Source organism: Lampetra fluviatilis, chromosome 44, assembly GCF_964198595.1.
Source record: "Lampetra fluviatilis chromosome 44, kcLamFluv1.1, whole genome shotgun sequence".
NCBI classification, from domain to species: domain Eukaryota; kingdom Metazoa; phylum Chordata; class Hyperoartia; order Petromyzontiformes; family Petromyzontidae; genus Lampetra; species Lampetra fluviatilis.
In genome coordinates, this window is record NC_136318.1 from 10,026,276 (window position 1) to 10,041,383 (window position 15,108).

At 47.9% G+C, this 15,108-nt stretch overlaps 1 protein-coding gene across 1 annotated transcript in view; it reads left to right on the forward strand.

Annotated features, from left to right (window-relative positions):
- Positions 1–7,509, forward strand: part of LOC144947161 (rho guanine nucleotide exchange factor 3-like) — a 41,437-nt gene extending 33,928 nt beyond the window's left edge. Inside the window, exons 8-10 of the mRNA XM_078876354.1 lie at positions 962–1,138; positions 3,341–3,617; positions 4,531–7,509. Of these exons, the coding sequence (XP_078732480.1) occupies positions 962–1,138; positions 3,341–3,617; positions 4,531–5,510 (1,434 nt within the window). The 3' untranslated portion in view covers positions 5,511–7,509. The remainder of the gene's footprint in view (positions 1–961; positions 1,139–3,340; positions 3,618–4,530) is intronic.
- Positions 7,510–15,108: the final 7,599 nt, after the last annotated feature.

Sequence of the window (15,108 nt, forward strand, 5' to 3'; positions counted from 1 at the left end):
GTCGTCGCGAGGGTTTTTGTTCGTTGCGTTCGCAGGTCTTTATTTTTTCTCAAAATAGATCAGAGATCGGTGGTGGGGGGGGGGTGCAAGGGGGCTAGGTTTTACCTAAATTGTTTTGTACGCCTAAACAGTTATGGGTGGACTCGTTGGTTTTTTCGGTAAAGTCACGTATGTAGAAATAAAAGAAAATTTAACTAAATAAATTAAAATAAATCACGACGTTTCGAACGCAATACAAGCGCTCATCATCAGGTGGAGATGGGGCAAAACACACAGCAAGGGAACACACAGGGGGACACCAAGCACGCAGCACACAGAGAACGGCAAACTGCATGGAGGCAAACAACAACAAGAAGATGGGAGACGAGAACTCAACAAACCTTAGAAACACAATGTGATGCAAAACCAGTCGGCCAACAACACAGTCAAACACTAACCTGGTTGACCACGTATTTCAAAAGACTGCTAAATTTCGTAGTCAACTTCTGGGCTGAACATACCAACGTAAACAGAATGAATAGATACGAGGTACAAGGTAGCAGATATACATATACAGAGAAGAACACGCAGGAAAAGATGCTTTGAGCAGCACAGAGGGACAACCAGAGTAACACCACAACAAGAGACATACACACATGGAGAAGCACACACAGAAAGACGCCTGGAGGGATAACGTACAGGGACTTATATATATTCTAAAATAGCTACCCTGGTCATTCTTGCAAATGACAAAAAACAGAACACGTTCGTCAATAACACGGTGTGACCTTTAAAAAACATATATATATAATGCAGGAGGCAAGGTTTCGGTCAATGGCCCTTCTTGCAACAAACAGGTCAGCAGAGCGGTGGAATCTCTGCAAGAGAGACTCTGGTCTCTGGTGCTTCTGGCTTGGTTAAATCAACAACAAAAAACAAGCCGGACACCTGAACCCATGCCTGTGCATCTGCCCTGCTGCAGATCAGCACGGCGGCCGGGATCGTGCGCGACGTCAACTCTCGCACCGGCGAATCCGAGTGTCGCTACTTCTGGAACCGCCTCGACTGGAGCGACGTCCCGGCCGGCGACGGCGCCACCGCCGTGGCTGCGCCGCGGCTCCTGTCGTGCCACGGCGAGCTGAGAACGGCACGCGGCGCGGTGAGTGCGCACGCACACAGATACAAAGACCGTCGGGGCAAGTGCTGTTAGCGAGTACCAGTACCGGCCACCGTTGTTTTCCCAGTGGCGATGTTTCTACACCGCACCAGGTATTCATTTGAGGCCGAGTCGACCTCGGAGAAGTCTAGAATCGGTTCAAATATTATCGGCCATGAGCGAGAACCGTCTGTGAGCGTGCATCACAGCACAGCGCGACCGCTCTTCGCAGCGAGCACGCTCGGCAATGGCTTCAAAACCATTTCCAGTTTTCTATCTTTGTGCCATGATGCCGATAGTACTCTTGGAATGTAATTGGGTGGAAAAAATAAGAGATTTTCCAACTCAAGTATTTGTTACCCAATCCAGTCCGCCTTTCCACGATTAGTAATCCTTCACCCTTTAAAATACAAATTAAGGCATTACACAGTGCACAATCCTGATGATTGGTAACAACATCTCACGTAATGTGGAGAGTGCCTTTTCAAAACAAATGAAGATTGTGAATCGTGAATGTGTGTGTGTGGAGAGCGCAGTAGTGTAGTGGTTCGCGCGCTGCGCTACGAACCCGCTGACTCGAGTTCAATTCCTGCTCAAAGCCAACACCAGGGACAGTTATCTGAACCGGTCCTGGGCCTTCCCTAGGTCGACTCAGCCTCAAACGAGTACCTGGTGCGGCAGGAAAAAACATAGTAACTAGGGAGACAAATTCATCCGGGCGTGGTGCTGGCCACCCACAGCCCCTCGTGTGCCACAGTGCCGGCCTTCATAGGTGCTGCTCGTGAACAGTACTTGCCCCAAAAGTCTGTTGAGGCTATACGGGGGATCTGTGTCTGTCCCAAGAGCACATACAAATGAAAATTGTAATAAATGAATATCGTAAATTAAGGCACGTCCCGACCACTTTCCACCAGCATTACGCAGCTCCTGAACGAGGTTGTTGACAAATACAATTATGCAAGAGTTCATTTTGAAAAACATTAATAATTTTGCGCGCAACATAACGCATCGAACTACGCACGAATGCAGCAATTGACTATTCACATTTTATATTGGTAATTGGAAAACTGTGCGAAGCTTACGTTTAGGCTCGTGGAACAAATGGCGCGAAATCAAAGTGAAGAATAGCAACGGGAAACGACGCAATCATTCTCTTTATTTTCAAACAGTAACTCCAAAACCTGACAATTCATCAAATCACAGTGTATGACAATAATTTTATTAAAGGTCCGAGCTGCACTGACTGCCTCAAGGTCATATAGACCTTGTATCATGTGAGCGCAGATAAACGCGGTGCGTATTAGCGCAAACGCCGTACAGTTTTGACACACCAAGACCTGTCCGTGATGCCAGGCAAATATGAATCGAGCTTGCTCTAATAACTGATTTAATGATCCTGGGATTTGGGAGCTCACTGGTGATGATGGGTCCTAGGCTGCACCGCAGGGATATTACGTTGCTCTAAATCACGCAGGCAGTGAGATCTGTTTTTTTTAAGTTATTCCAGCAAAGAAATCCACACGGATGGGAACAGAAAATAACAGCCGTTGGTGAATTACAGCAGTGCCTCCACTTTCTTCACCATCGTCACCTTCGTCACCACCGTCATCGGCCATGATCCGTCCATTGCTGGGTGAATGCCTCCCCAAGCCGTCACCATTTCTCAGTCCCACGAGTGTAACTGTTCATCGAGCTCCTGAAGACAACTTGAATTTATCGCTCCATCTCCGTGGCGTCTCGATGTCTCCTGCCCCAGCCCGTTTTATTTTCTCAACAGTCGCTTGGTGGGACAAGGTCAATTATAATTTCCTACTGCGCCCTAATTAATCAAATTATCAACCTCCCATTCACATCGCCTTCCAGCCAAGCAAACCACAAAGTGGGTCTCAATGTATAACATGTAGGCTTTCCCGAGCCAATATTATTCATGATAAAAGCGTTTTGGGGTTAGACCGTGTAAATGCATCATAAACCCACCTCCACGTGGATTGATGACGTGGAGGTGCGTGGTTTTATGACACATTTACGCGACCTAACCCAACAAAAATCTGATCGTGGATCTCGCTGCTCAAGCGACCCGTAGCTAGCACACAACTCTGCAGCGCAGCGTTCGCCCCGAGACGCAGGCGATGATCGAGACGCACGAGCACACACATACACACGATAAACCACACGACGGGTTCGCGCTTGCCGGCGCCGGGGGAGCGAGTCATCGAGTCCACGCCCGCCGCCACCCCCCCGTGTCCCGTCCCGCAGCGCGTCTACGTGTTCCTGTTTGAGCGAGCCCTGGTGGTCACGCGCCTGCTGGGGGGAGGCGGCGGCGGAGGAGGCGGCGGCGGCGCCTCTGACGGAGGGGGCCCGCGGTACCGCACGCGCGGACGCCCCATCCCCGTGAGCGAGCTGGCACTGTGGGACCTCACCGACGGCGACGTCATCACAGTGGGGGGCTCCTTCCGTGGGGCATTCCGTGGCGGACAAAGAGGTGCCCTGCCACTTCACGACCACTTCTCTTCCCCCCCCCCCCGCCCCTATTTTATATTTTCCCCTCTTGTCCGGATTGAGCAAATCGGCATCATGAGACGAAGGATCCATTCGAAATTCTTTTGCAAAGCACTGCGGCCATTCGCGTTGCAGAACATTCCCACGGAAGCAGATGTCACAAAACTACTTCCGAGATCCCTTCAAGTGACCTCTAGTCCACACACTGTGGGGGCAACACTTTATCGCATAACCTGCAATAAGAGTCGTGTTTGTTTTTGTGCAGTCATTGGTGACCGGGCAGAGGCCATCAACTGTCTCTATATAAGAACCCAGTTTAATCATAGGCAGCTGGATTTAAACACAGGATCGTAACTGAGCCAGCTCCACACTCTTAAGTCACCCAGCACCAACGTTGTCAGGGTCAATAGAATTAATATTACCGAGTAGAATATTGAACAGTGGTGATATTTTTGTTCTTGTGCACAGTCTATTTGATTGCCTGTCCGATGAGAAACATTTAATACTTGTACACTTTTTTATGCATAGATATTGACTAATTCATGTTGCATGTATGTTGAACTTCTTTTGCACCGTTGATAGCCAACCATGCTCATCGGGGGTGTGGGGGAAGGACAACAAAATAAACACAAAAAACTATTCTAAAGAAATTCGTTTTTAATTTTTGGTTGTGCAAAAACAAACATGGCAACAATAAAAAAAAAATGCATTTAAGTTACAACAAAAACACCCCCATTCATCCGCTATAAAGCGTAGCAAATCAAAAACTCAATGGCGGGTCGATCTGCCACGGCACACTGGATCATCACTCGCCGAGTTTGTTCTTCGTTTATTCGTGACCACCTCTCTCCTCCCCTTGCTCTCTTCCCCTCGTCTACTCCTGAACTCCCACGTAGCGATGAACATGTTCCGCGTAGGTCACACCGACCCGTCGCGGGGTCAGAGCATCACGCTCAAGGCCAACGACGCCTTCGGCAAACAGCGCTGGCTCGGCTGCATCCGCGCGGCCGTCCAGACCGCAGCGCGGGCACACGCGAGCCCGCGTTCCAACGGAGCCGGCTCCGGCTGGTGCGCGGAGACGGAGGCGCGCTGCCCTCCCACCCCTTCGTTCGGCGACCTCGGCGTCCGCCCTGAATCGTCGGAGGCGCCAAATTCGGCGGCACGCGGAGAAGGCGACGCAGCATCGAGTCATCCGGCGACGTTGTCGACGGTGGCGGCGGCGACGAGTGAGCCGGCCGCTGGCGACGCCGCCGATTTCCCCACGGCTTCGTGCTCAAGCGCTGAGGACGACGTTTCTGCGGGCGACGCGATGGAGAGAGACGGGATCGATGCGCCGCCCGTGGGATCGTCTGACGCGACTCCGACGAGCGATGCTACGACGTCATCTCGTCGTTCGGACGCGGCACACCGCTCGGCACAGCAATGCCTGGAACCTCAAGGCACGAGCGAGGCTGCCCTCCGCGCCGCAGAGCCGCCCAGGACTAAAGACGTTTCCCCCGAGACCCTGGAAGGATCTGAGCTCTTCGGTGACACACCACAAAAGGACATCGTCGCTGTGTTAGAGACAGCACTGCCTGCGGACGTGCAAGCCTCCGAGCAGGTGCCTACTGCGGCAGCCACAAATACTCAAGCTCTGGAAACGACGACGTCAGAAGCAGTCGGAGATCTGCACGCGGGCATACGGCCGACCTTGCTAAGTTTGAACTCCGGCGGAAGTTCGGCCATGGGGTCCTATGAGGCCACGTTAACGGCGGTTCCCGGCCCTCTGCGGTCCGGTGAGCGTAACATGAACTCCATAGCGAACATCTTCTGTGAAAAGGACCCAGAGCAGAAACACCTCCGCAGCATGCTAGAGGAGCAAACAACGAAACTCTGAATGAACGTTTCAGGGCGGTTTTTTTTTGAGAAGCGAAACGACAAACCTCGCAGGCCATCGCCGTGTGGTGGCGTGGCGATTTGACCTCCGCTGATGCGCGGGTGCGTGAGCTTTATGTGCAGTATTGCAGTTAATGCCTTGACAGTTGACAGGTGTTTTATGTCAACGACTGAATGTGGGATTTTCTTTTTCAGCAGCACGACTTAGGCCCAAAATCTTTCGTTTTTTGGTCGACCGTGATTTGTAAGATTTTGCCTTGTTGCCTAAAGTAAAATGTAAAAAAATGGTATTCGTGCGTCGAAGGCTGATTGGCTGACTGCCAATTAATGAAGCTGATTGGCTGGCCGTCTCATGAAGCCTGCCTCTTTACTCTTGATGGCTGAATTGGCCAGCTGCTGCGCGATGAACTGTGATTGGCTGGCGGTCATATGCCGCCCGATTGGCTGGTGCTCACAAGCTGAAGGCCAATTGGCTGGCTGAGATCCACTGAAGTCTCATTGTTGAATGTGTCAATTTCATGATTCATGAATATTTCACGTGTAACCACAACAGAATGAAAGCAAACTGGCACACTTGTGTTCTCAACCACGAACACAAGAATCACAACACCTAGTTGCATGACACTGTGCAGATTTAGCACATTTATTTTTTACCCCAGTACGCACAGTACTGTATTAACATGATTCGCCCTGGCCTCTGAACCGTTATTTTAAAACGATGACAACGTTATTTTAATCCCGGCTGGGGAGGATGTGAGCTTCTCAAAATAGAATCCCATTGGAGCGCTTCCCCCCCGTTAGGAAGTCCTGCGATGATTTGCGCGCACGAGGGCCAATGCCCACGAATGCGCAATGCGAAGCAGGATTGATTTTTGTTGTTGCAGGAAGTATAGCTGCAGGACTTGCGACATCTCTTCCTGTGCACGGGCCCCACTTGGGAGTTGCTGCCACCATACGCACCTTCGCAACGTTGCAAATCCTATTAGCGGTCGTTTGATTTCCTACTCTGCTCTCTAGACTCTTTTTACATATCGTTCCTCGTGTGCTTCAATCGGGGTTCCTCAAATGCATGTTCGAGCGGGCCACGCAATTAGCGTGCGCTGGCAGGGCATGTGATGTATAATGTCATGCGTACCAGACGTTCCATCACATGATGCTGACATGGTGTTGTGAAATCATAACGGCTCTGCGTGTGGCCACTAATGTGTAGCTCATGCCTACAACTCTCTCATCTCTTGTTTAACTCTCAACTCCAATGTCTCGAGCGACTGGGCCTTTTCACTGACCTATTATTGTTTAAAGGTGCAGCCCTGGAATTGCTTGTCCATGCCACTGCTGGTGGAAGGGGCCTATACTGCAGGGAGCTCTGGAGAACCCCTTTAAAGGATATTTTTGCCTACGAGACGTCTTGGAAATGAGTACCACACATTTTTTCCCACCACACGTGACCTAAAGATAACGAACTGTGCCGTACCCATTTCATTTGTACTGCTATATCGACAGAGGCAGGGAGAAACCTGAGCAACTTACTGAGCAACTTGCCCTTTGTTTTAGCTGCCATGCCACGAGATCGAACCGACAAACTCTACATTGGTAAATCCAGTGCGCTGAACATTACACCGTGGCAGCATTCCGGCGCACCAAATCACTGTATAAGCGTGTCTGTTCTACATAGACAAAGTACTTGTTACCTACAATAGCATGGTCTGTTACCTGGGATGTCAGTAGCCTGCTGCTCAATAATCTCAGCCGGGGCTTAATTTCTCACTGAAGGATTGCATGCGACTACTGTAGTGGTAGCCACAGCCATAGCGAGAGGTGGTGTGTCGGGTGCGGAAACATATATTCAGGACCTCAGAGCTGGACAGCCCTGGCTGAAATTAAACCTAGGTACCAACAAGGTGGCTCCTACTACCGTGTGGTACCAGACGGTTGGACTTCGAAGTGATCTGTAGCCAGGATGGGTAAGGCATGGCCGAGTTTGCGCGTACGTAAAGTGTTGTTGCGTTGGTTCGTTTCGACGACTGCGTCTGTATGTTGTGCAGATGAATGAAAATAAATTAAATGTGAAACGATCGGACTGATATTGGTGCGTTCTTGCGTCAGCGCCACTGAGTTTGCACGCATTCTGCTGAATGTCAGACGACGATGGCTTAAATTGGCTTGTACTATTAAGGCTGGCACGGCACACACGGCGGTTGGGTGAACAGCACAACGCCCAGCTGCATTTATCAGCACAAGGCAGTGAGGCAAAAATGCCTTTGTATGGGACCATAAAAGTGCAGTAAGGCAACGGATTATGCCGCCCTGCCCTCTGCTGCCCACTGCGTAGCCCCACGGCCACATGACACCCCCTGTTTGTGCATGGTGGTCGCCCATCCAAGCAATTAGCACTGCCCAGGCTCCATCTGCTTAGCTTTTGACATCTGGTGAGATCGGGTGCATTCCAGGTGAATTGGTCAACGGGTCGAGCAAAGCACAGGAGACCAGCACGTGGGAGCTTTGACTTAATGCAGGAAAATCATATCCGTTCAAGCACAGTTTGTAATACAGGTTTTTTTGGGTTAGATCGCATCAATATAAATGTGTCATTAAACCCGCCACCACCCGACACAGCCAATTAATACGTTTTGTCACTTAAACAGAACGTGCCAATTCGTTACTAGTACAGCACACCGGTGTGTTGGAGAGCAAATCCACAACATTTATAATCTGAGTACGACGTTTCGCCAGTGATTACAACTAACTTACCGGTCGCGAAAGCCGACCTGCTTAACTCACGCAGTTTGTGCTGTTATTGTTTTAATGGAACGCCACCTGCTGCAGACTTCCAGCCCACCCCAGATTCGAGGGCGGTTTAAACGATCGTGATCGGGAGGACTCCCGTGACGAGTGTCCAGGGAGGCCCTGCGCAAACAAGAGATAAGCGTCCCTTCATATCCGAGTTCGGAGACTTTTAAACAATGCCCGATCGCGGCAAGGATGACGCCCGTGTCCACGTTGATAGTCGCAGCGATCACACCGCGCGTGTGCCAGCGTTGTTTTGCTTGGATGGAAGAACGCTTGACGATCCCAGCGGGGCTGCCACGTGTCCTGGGTTGGGGTGAGGGTTTCGAGTTTTGAGATAGGGTTGGGGGTTGGCGTTTTGGTTTAGGGTTTAGATGTAGGGTTGTTCGGGTTTGGGGTTGGTGCTAGGGGTTAGGGTTTAGGGTTAGCGGTAGGGTTAGAGTTTGAGTAGGGTTACGCTTTAGGGGTTAGGTTTAAGGCTATATGGTTGAGGACTTTAGGGTTACTGGTGGATATATGTGCACTGCAGGTTCTACACATGTTACATGATGCCCTCTTGTGGACAAATTAGTGTTTGGTTTAGGTTAGGGGTTAAGGTTAGTGTGAGGGTTATGGCAAGGTTTAGTAGTTAGAGCCAGCGTTTGTGGTTAGGGCTTTAGGGTTTGTGATGGATGTGCACTTCAGTTTTATACACGACACGTGATGCCCTCTTGTGGACAAATGCACAACTACAGCGGCTGCCTTGCAAGGGACAAAATAGCCGAGCAGACGGCAGCCTCCACACAGCCGCCTCTCCACATGCACACTGCGAGTGGCTCGACTCATCCCATCAGCCGCACGCCCTTGCTTGAGTGCATCTCATCGGCAGCACTCTGATCCAACACAAGCAGCACCCCAGGACAGCCTTCGACACTCGGCGCCTCGTCAGCAGGGCAGGCTCACTCGAACCCAAGCAGGTGAACTGCCAGACGTTAGGGGCCGTCCATAAATGACGTCACGCGATTTTGGACAATTTATGACCCCCTCCCCCGTCGTCACAAAAAGTCAGACCCCCCCTCAAATATGACGTCACAAAGCTCTGCCCCCCCCCCCAAAAAAACATGCTTCAAATCGCTTTAAACTATTGTCATTGTAGTGCGTATTTAATGTGGCGCTGCACTCTGATGTTGTAGGAGAAAACATTTATCAAAAAGTCTATTTAATTAAATAGAACGTGTTGTCTATATTTATTTAAAGTTGCGCATTTTTATGTGACGTCACATTTCTCAACCCCCCCCCCCCCCTCTCGTCACACATCGTCACAAATGTCTAACCCCCCCCCCCCAGGTGCGTGACGTCATTAATCACTGATCCGTCTGTCCTAATGCCTGGCTTCGACCTCCCAGGGCGCTGCAATAAGATAATATCGTTTAGTTTAACACGCAGTAGGCTTTCGGGACCAATATTATCCGTAATAGAGGGTGTTGTGGGTTAGATCGCGTAAATATAAATATAACAGGTATTGTGATTTTTTGCACCCAAAAACGGCAGAATGTACACACATCACGTACGTGCGTGACGACCATTAATGATGTTGATTAACTGTGAACAACCCAACCCATAATAGATATCCATAGCACCTGGTTGACCCGCAAGTGACGTCATCACATGTATCCCCCGGAGGAGGATTTCTTCACAACTCTGCCTGTCGCCGTTGTAATTATGGGCGAAACGTCGCGGTACTCGGAGTGGAAATGTGGTGGGCTTACTCCTGAATTAGTCACGGATTATTGCCATGTTTTGTTTACCTGACAAACCTTACTAAATGGGCTGTATCGGGTGGTGGCGGGTTTAACGACACATTTATATTTACGCGATCGAACACAAAAAACAACTTATGGAGAACAAAATCGTACAGCCGACGACCACCGATCACAGATTTGCCCATGCGTGGTGTTTGTGGATCGTGGATTGATTCCGCTCAGTCGATCCGGCAGCCGTCGTTGAAATGTCCGATTTTATCTTAAATTATGACATTTTGCCATTCACAAATCATACAAAACAAAGGAATTGATGTCCAATTTTTTACGTAAATATTTACATTATTGTTCATATAGTCGATAAGACTGCTGTGTTAAATAAAAAAAAATATTAGTTTATACTTATAAATACATTTTATGCTCAATGTACAATTTCATCATATCCGCGATTCAATGTATTCTGATGTCCTACTTAATCTTAATTCTATGAGTGTCCGATCTTGTGTTAAACTTCATGAAGTGAGTACTACACAAGACCATTGTATTCCGATGTCCGACTTCATCTTCAACTCGAATTTGTGTCAACGCTTGTATTCAACTTCAGGGAGTGCAAACAATGACAAACACACAAGGGAGATGTGACCAGCATCTCAAATGGTGCCACACTCTCCAGAGAAGTATAACCACAATGTCACACGCATAAGTCAGAACATGACTCACGCCTGTGGCCCTCCGCAATCACGACGCACACACAGTCCAACCGTGCTAATCGGATGTATGGGGGACTGACAAACTAAACACAAACAAAAAACAGTTATAAAGAAATTCGTTTTCAATGTGGATTTAAAAATGCATATCTCCAGTGTCTTCCTAATATCGGAAGGAAAGACGGCCACAGACGCGCATCTGACAACGTGTGATACGGTGACCGCCTTTGTTCGATAGCTCGCCAAAAGCCGCTGCGAGGATGACTGGAGGTCGTGTGATAATTTATGCTCTTTGACGAGATCAACAAGGTATTGTGGTTCATTTGTGGCAGGCACTTTGTGTCCAATGAGTGAGCCTTATGATGTATCCGTTCGGTAACTGGAAGCCAATGCAGCTCGGTAAGCGCTGGACGCACAATGGTCGGTTCTTGCAGTACCCGTCACAACACGTGGCAGCGCGGGCGATGAATTGTCCAAAGAGTCGCAGTTCACAAAGCACCGAGTGTATCATGCGAGGGTGAATACATGGAGTTGATATCAAAATCCATAACAAGGCACACAAACCCCACGATAGCACATATGAGCAGCGGACCTTGAGTAGGTGCCGTGTCAATCCGCTCACATTTATGTGCTGTGGATTTAAAGTGTTGTTATTATACATACGCACTTTGTGACGTCTGTGCACAACATATGTACAAATACTACTTGCTGATAACATATTGAATGACTGTCTTTGAAATATATATGAGCAAGCCTTCAATCTATTAATAGTTTCTGGACTAGCCTCTGCTGAACACCGCTGAGCAGCTGTTAAAGTCTGGCCAGAGTGATTTCCATTCAGGCTATGCTGATTCCTTGTATACAGCCTTGAGTCAATGATGGCAATGCCACATTACTATGGCCGGGGGTGGGATTGACTACAACAGTAGCAGTCTGTTACAAAACTTCGTCGATTTATCAACTCAATTGTCCCAGTTTTATCTTGTTTTATATTTACAGAGCACCTTTATTAAAGGCGCTTAACATAATTTAAAGAAAACGGTATAAGCAACAATGATTTAGATGGCAGAGGCGTGCAAAGGATGAGGAATGGGTGATTATAGCGGTTATAAAAGGGTAGAGGAGTGTAGGGAAGACATAGCAGCAGACCCATCCCTAGGGTACCGCGAATCGGGGTGACTGCCCCAGGCCCCGCGCTTTGGGGTGCCCCGCGGTCACGGTGTCAAATGTAATACTGTACTTGAAGGAGTTGGAGTACCCACACGGTGTCAGTTACCCCGTGATCCGCACCCCCCCCCCCATTCACAACCCAAGGTAACAGCGTCGCATTATCCCTTCCCTTATATATAAAAGGGAAATTTGTGAATGTGTGTCTGTTCGAAATGTTTAGCATACTTCCCGACATGCAACAAACTTGAAATTTGGCATGTGGATAGTTTCCAGACTGTACACAATGTAAAAAGTATAAAAATAGACTTTTGTGGGGGGGGGGTTTTGGGGGGGGGGGCGTAATAATGGATATATTTTGCACGGCAAGTGAGCGGTGACGTCACATCTATGATGTCACCCGCATGCGGTAGCGTCACGCAGTGTGCCTGCTGACGTCACGCATCCCACCCTCTGGGTAGGCCGTCTATTAATCCAAGACAAGAATCCATGTCTCGGACGAAGCCGGGTAGTAAAGCTCGTTATATATATAAATAAAAATGCGTTTTCTTGCCAACTTTCCCAAATAAAAACAACAATTCTATCCGAGACACAGATCTTAGCGTTGATACTGGAGAGTTGCGTGGCAAGTTTTGTTGCGGGTGGCTTAAATCAGTTGTTTCTCAACTCCAGTCCGCACAAACCACCTTCACGATGCTTACCAAGCGTTGTCATTCGTCGTCTGCTGATTAAGCCACTAGACACCGCACTCATTATTAACGATAATTACTTATTTACCCGGGAAAGCCATACTGACGACAGATTATACTCTTCTTTCGGGAGTGTCCTGCATTTGCATGTTTCGCCAATACAAATAATATACAAAAAAATGCAGGCTTCGTAGCCCATGCAATGGTTCATATTTGTTTTTGGGTTCGGGCCAAGTAGTAGTTTTATGGCAAGGACAATGAATATACCACGTGGTCCAACCCAAAAACAAATATATAGATCACCAATTACATTGCACGCGATGTGTTTAACGATGGGAGAACCCCCCGTGCGGAACAAGGCGAGAAAAGACAAACTCCCACACACAAAGGCGTTCATGTCAGGAATCGAACCCAGGTCCTTCTGAATGCGACCCTCTGCCACCCACGTGGTGATTGGCAATCACGGAAAGTCGTGTCGTGGGGCGGTCGCGAGGACTGAAGTTGAGAAGCTGAATTCGGGGTTTCGGAGGTTTCCCGGAAACGCAATTGCCCTCGGGCACGCGCGTGTACCAACATGTGTGTATGTTGAACTTCTTTCGCACCGTACGTAGCCAACCGTGCTTATCGGAGGTGCATCATATTTCGGCTGCGTTGAAAGTGTCAAGCACTGCTCTTTATAGCTAAAGCCAGGTTATATTTGTAATTATTTTCAAACTACACAACAAAACATACTTTATAAATATGCCATCGCGTTTTGCCCTGACAGCTTCCTGTTTTTATGCTGCACATTAAAATTTGTTTTAATAATAATAATTTAACATTCAAATAAAAGCAAAAACCCACGACGTTTCGATCGCTTGTGTATTTTCTATCTATGTGACTTTACCGAAAGAACCAAGAATATGAATTCCTGCAGTCACGAAAGTTGTAAGTCCGGCATCCGTTCGTGGACATGGTTTTTCCACCATGTAGACAGACAAAACCTACGTTTAGACGTAAAGCGGCAACTGACCTTACATTTTGAAATTACATCCAGCAGTGGACAGCTCGTATCTAGCGGGTGACTACTATGTGGATTGTAGGAGGGTACAATTTAAGTGTCAATCCCGCCGTCGTATGCGTGGTAGTGGGTGTCACTGTGGTGAGATGTTAACTACCTCGCCTGGTATACTGGAGGCCGTGGGTTCGATGCCGTAACTAATGCCTGTATATTTGGAGTTTGCCTGTCTCTCTCCTCGTGGTCGCGTGTTTTTTTCTCTCCGGGTCTTCCGTTTTTTTTCCCTCCACATTTAGAATCAACATGCGTTTAGAGTATTTGGCTACAATACATTTCCACATGATATGCCACTTTGTTGAGCTATCATTTGTGGCCAGGTCGCTTCTGTAAAAGAGCTATATAGCTCAGTGGACCTTACCTGGTCAAATAAAAGTTTATATTCTTTGGGTCTTTCGGTAAAGCCACGTAGATAGAAAAAATAATTAAATAATAGCATACGACATTTCGATTGCAACACAATCAATCGTCATCAGGTACAAATGAAAGAGAAAATAAACCTAGTAAACTTAGAAATAGAATGCAAAACAACACAGAGAGCCGGCTAACGTAACAGTCAACACCCTACCTGGTTGATTACGTTTATCCAAAGATTGCTAAATTTGAGAGAGAGACAAAATTTCACACTTCACTTCTATCTAGTAATCTTTGGAAGAACGTAATCAACCAGGTTATGCATTCATTGTGTGTTGACCGACTCTCTGTGTTGCATTGCATTACATTTCCAAAATTTTACGAAGTTTGTTTGACTAAGTGTGTTTTCTCTCTCTCTCTGTGTCCTCGTGTTCTTGCTCTATCATTTCCTGCAGTCATGAAAACTCCAAATCTCTCATTGACATGCTAATTTCTCTACCCCCCCCCCCTCTCTCTCAGCCCCCCTCTCTCTCTATTTAAGGCCTCGACACAGAGGCGTTGTTTCTCTGTGTGCCTATGTGTGTGTCTCTCTCTGTGTGGCTCTGTTATCTCTCTCTGCTTATGTGTCTGTCAATGTGTCTCCGTGTCTGTGTTTTGTCTCTCTCTCAAATTTAGCAATCTTTGGAAGAACGTAATCAACCAGGTAGGGTGTTGACTGTTATGTTAGCCGACTCTCTGTGTTGTATTGCATTGTATTTCTAAGTTTACTAGGTTTGTTTTCTCTTTCATTTGTACCTGGTGATGATTGCTTGTGTTGCAATCGAAACGTCGTATGCTATTATTTAATAATAATAAATCCTTCTACGTGACTTTACCGAACGAACCAAAGATTAACGGTAGCTGTGTTCGTGAATGTAACTCAGAGAGTCGAAAATAACTGCTGACATAGGCAGGTAGGAAGGGAACATCACAGCCAGTTATGACCTAAACTGGTTAATAACGTCCTTGCTTCACAGTAGACATTAGATATCCCGTGCCGGCGATGTGGTCCAAATATGGCCAACCTTGAAAAAAAGTAAAAAATATTTCTAGACGGCAAAAT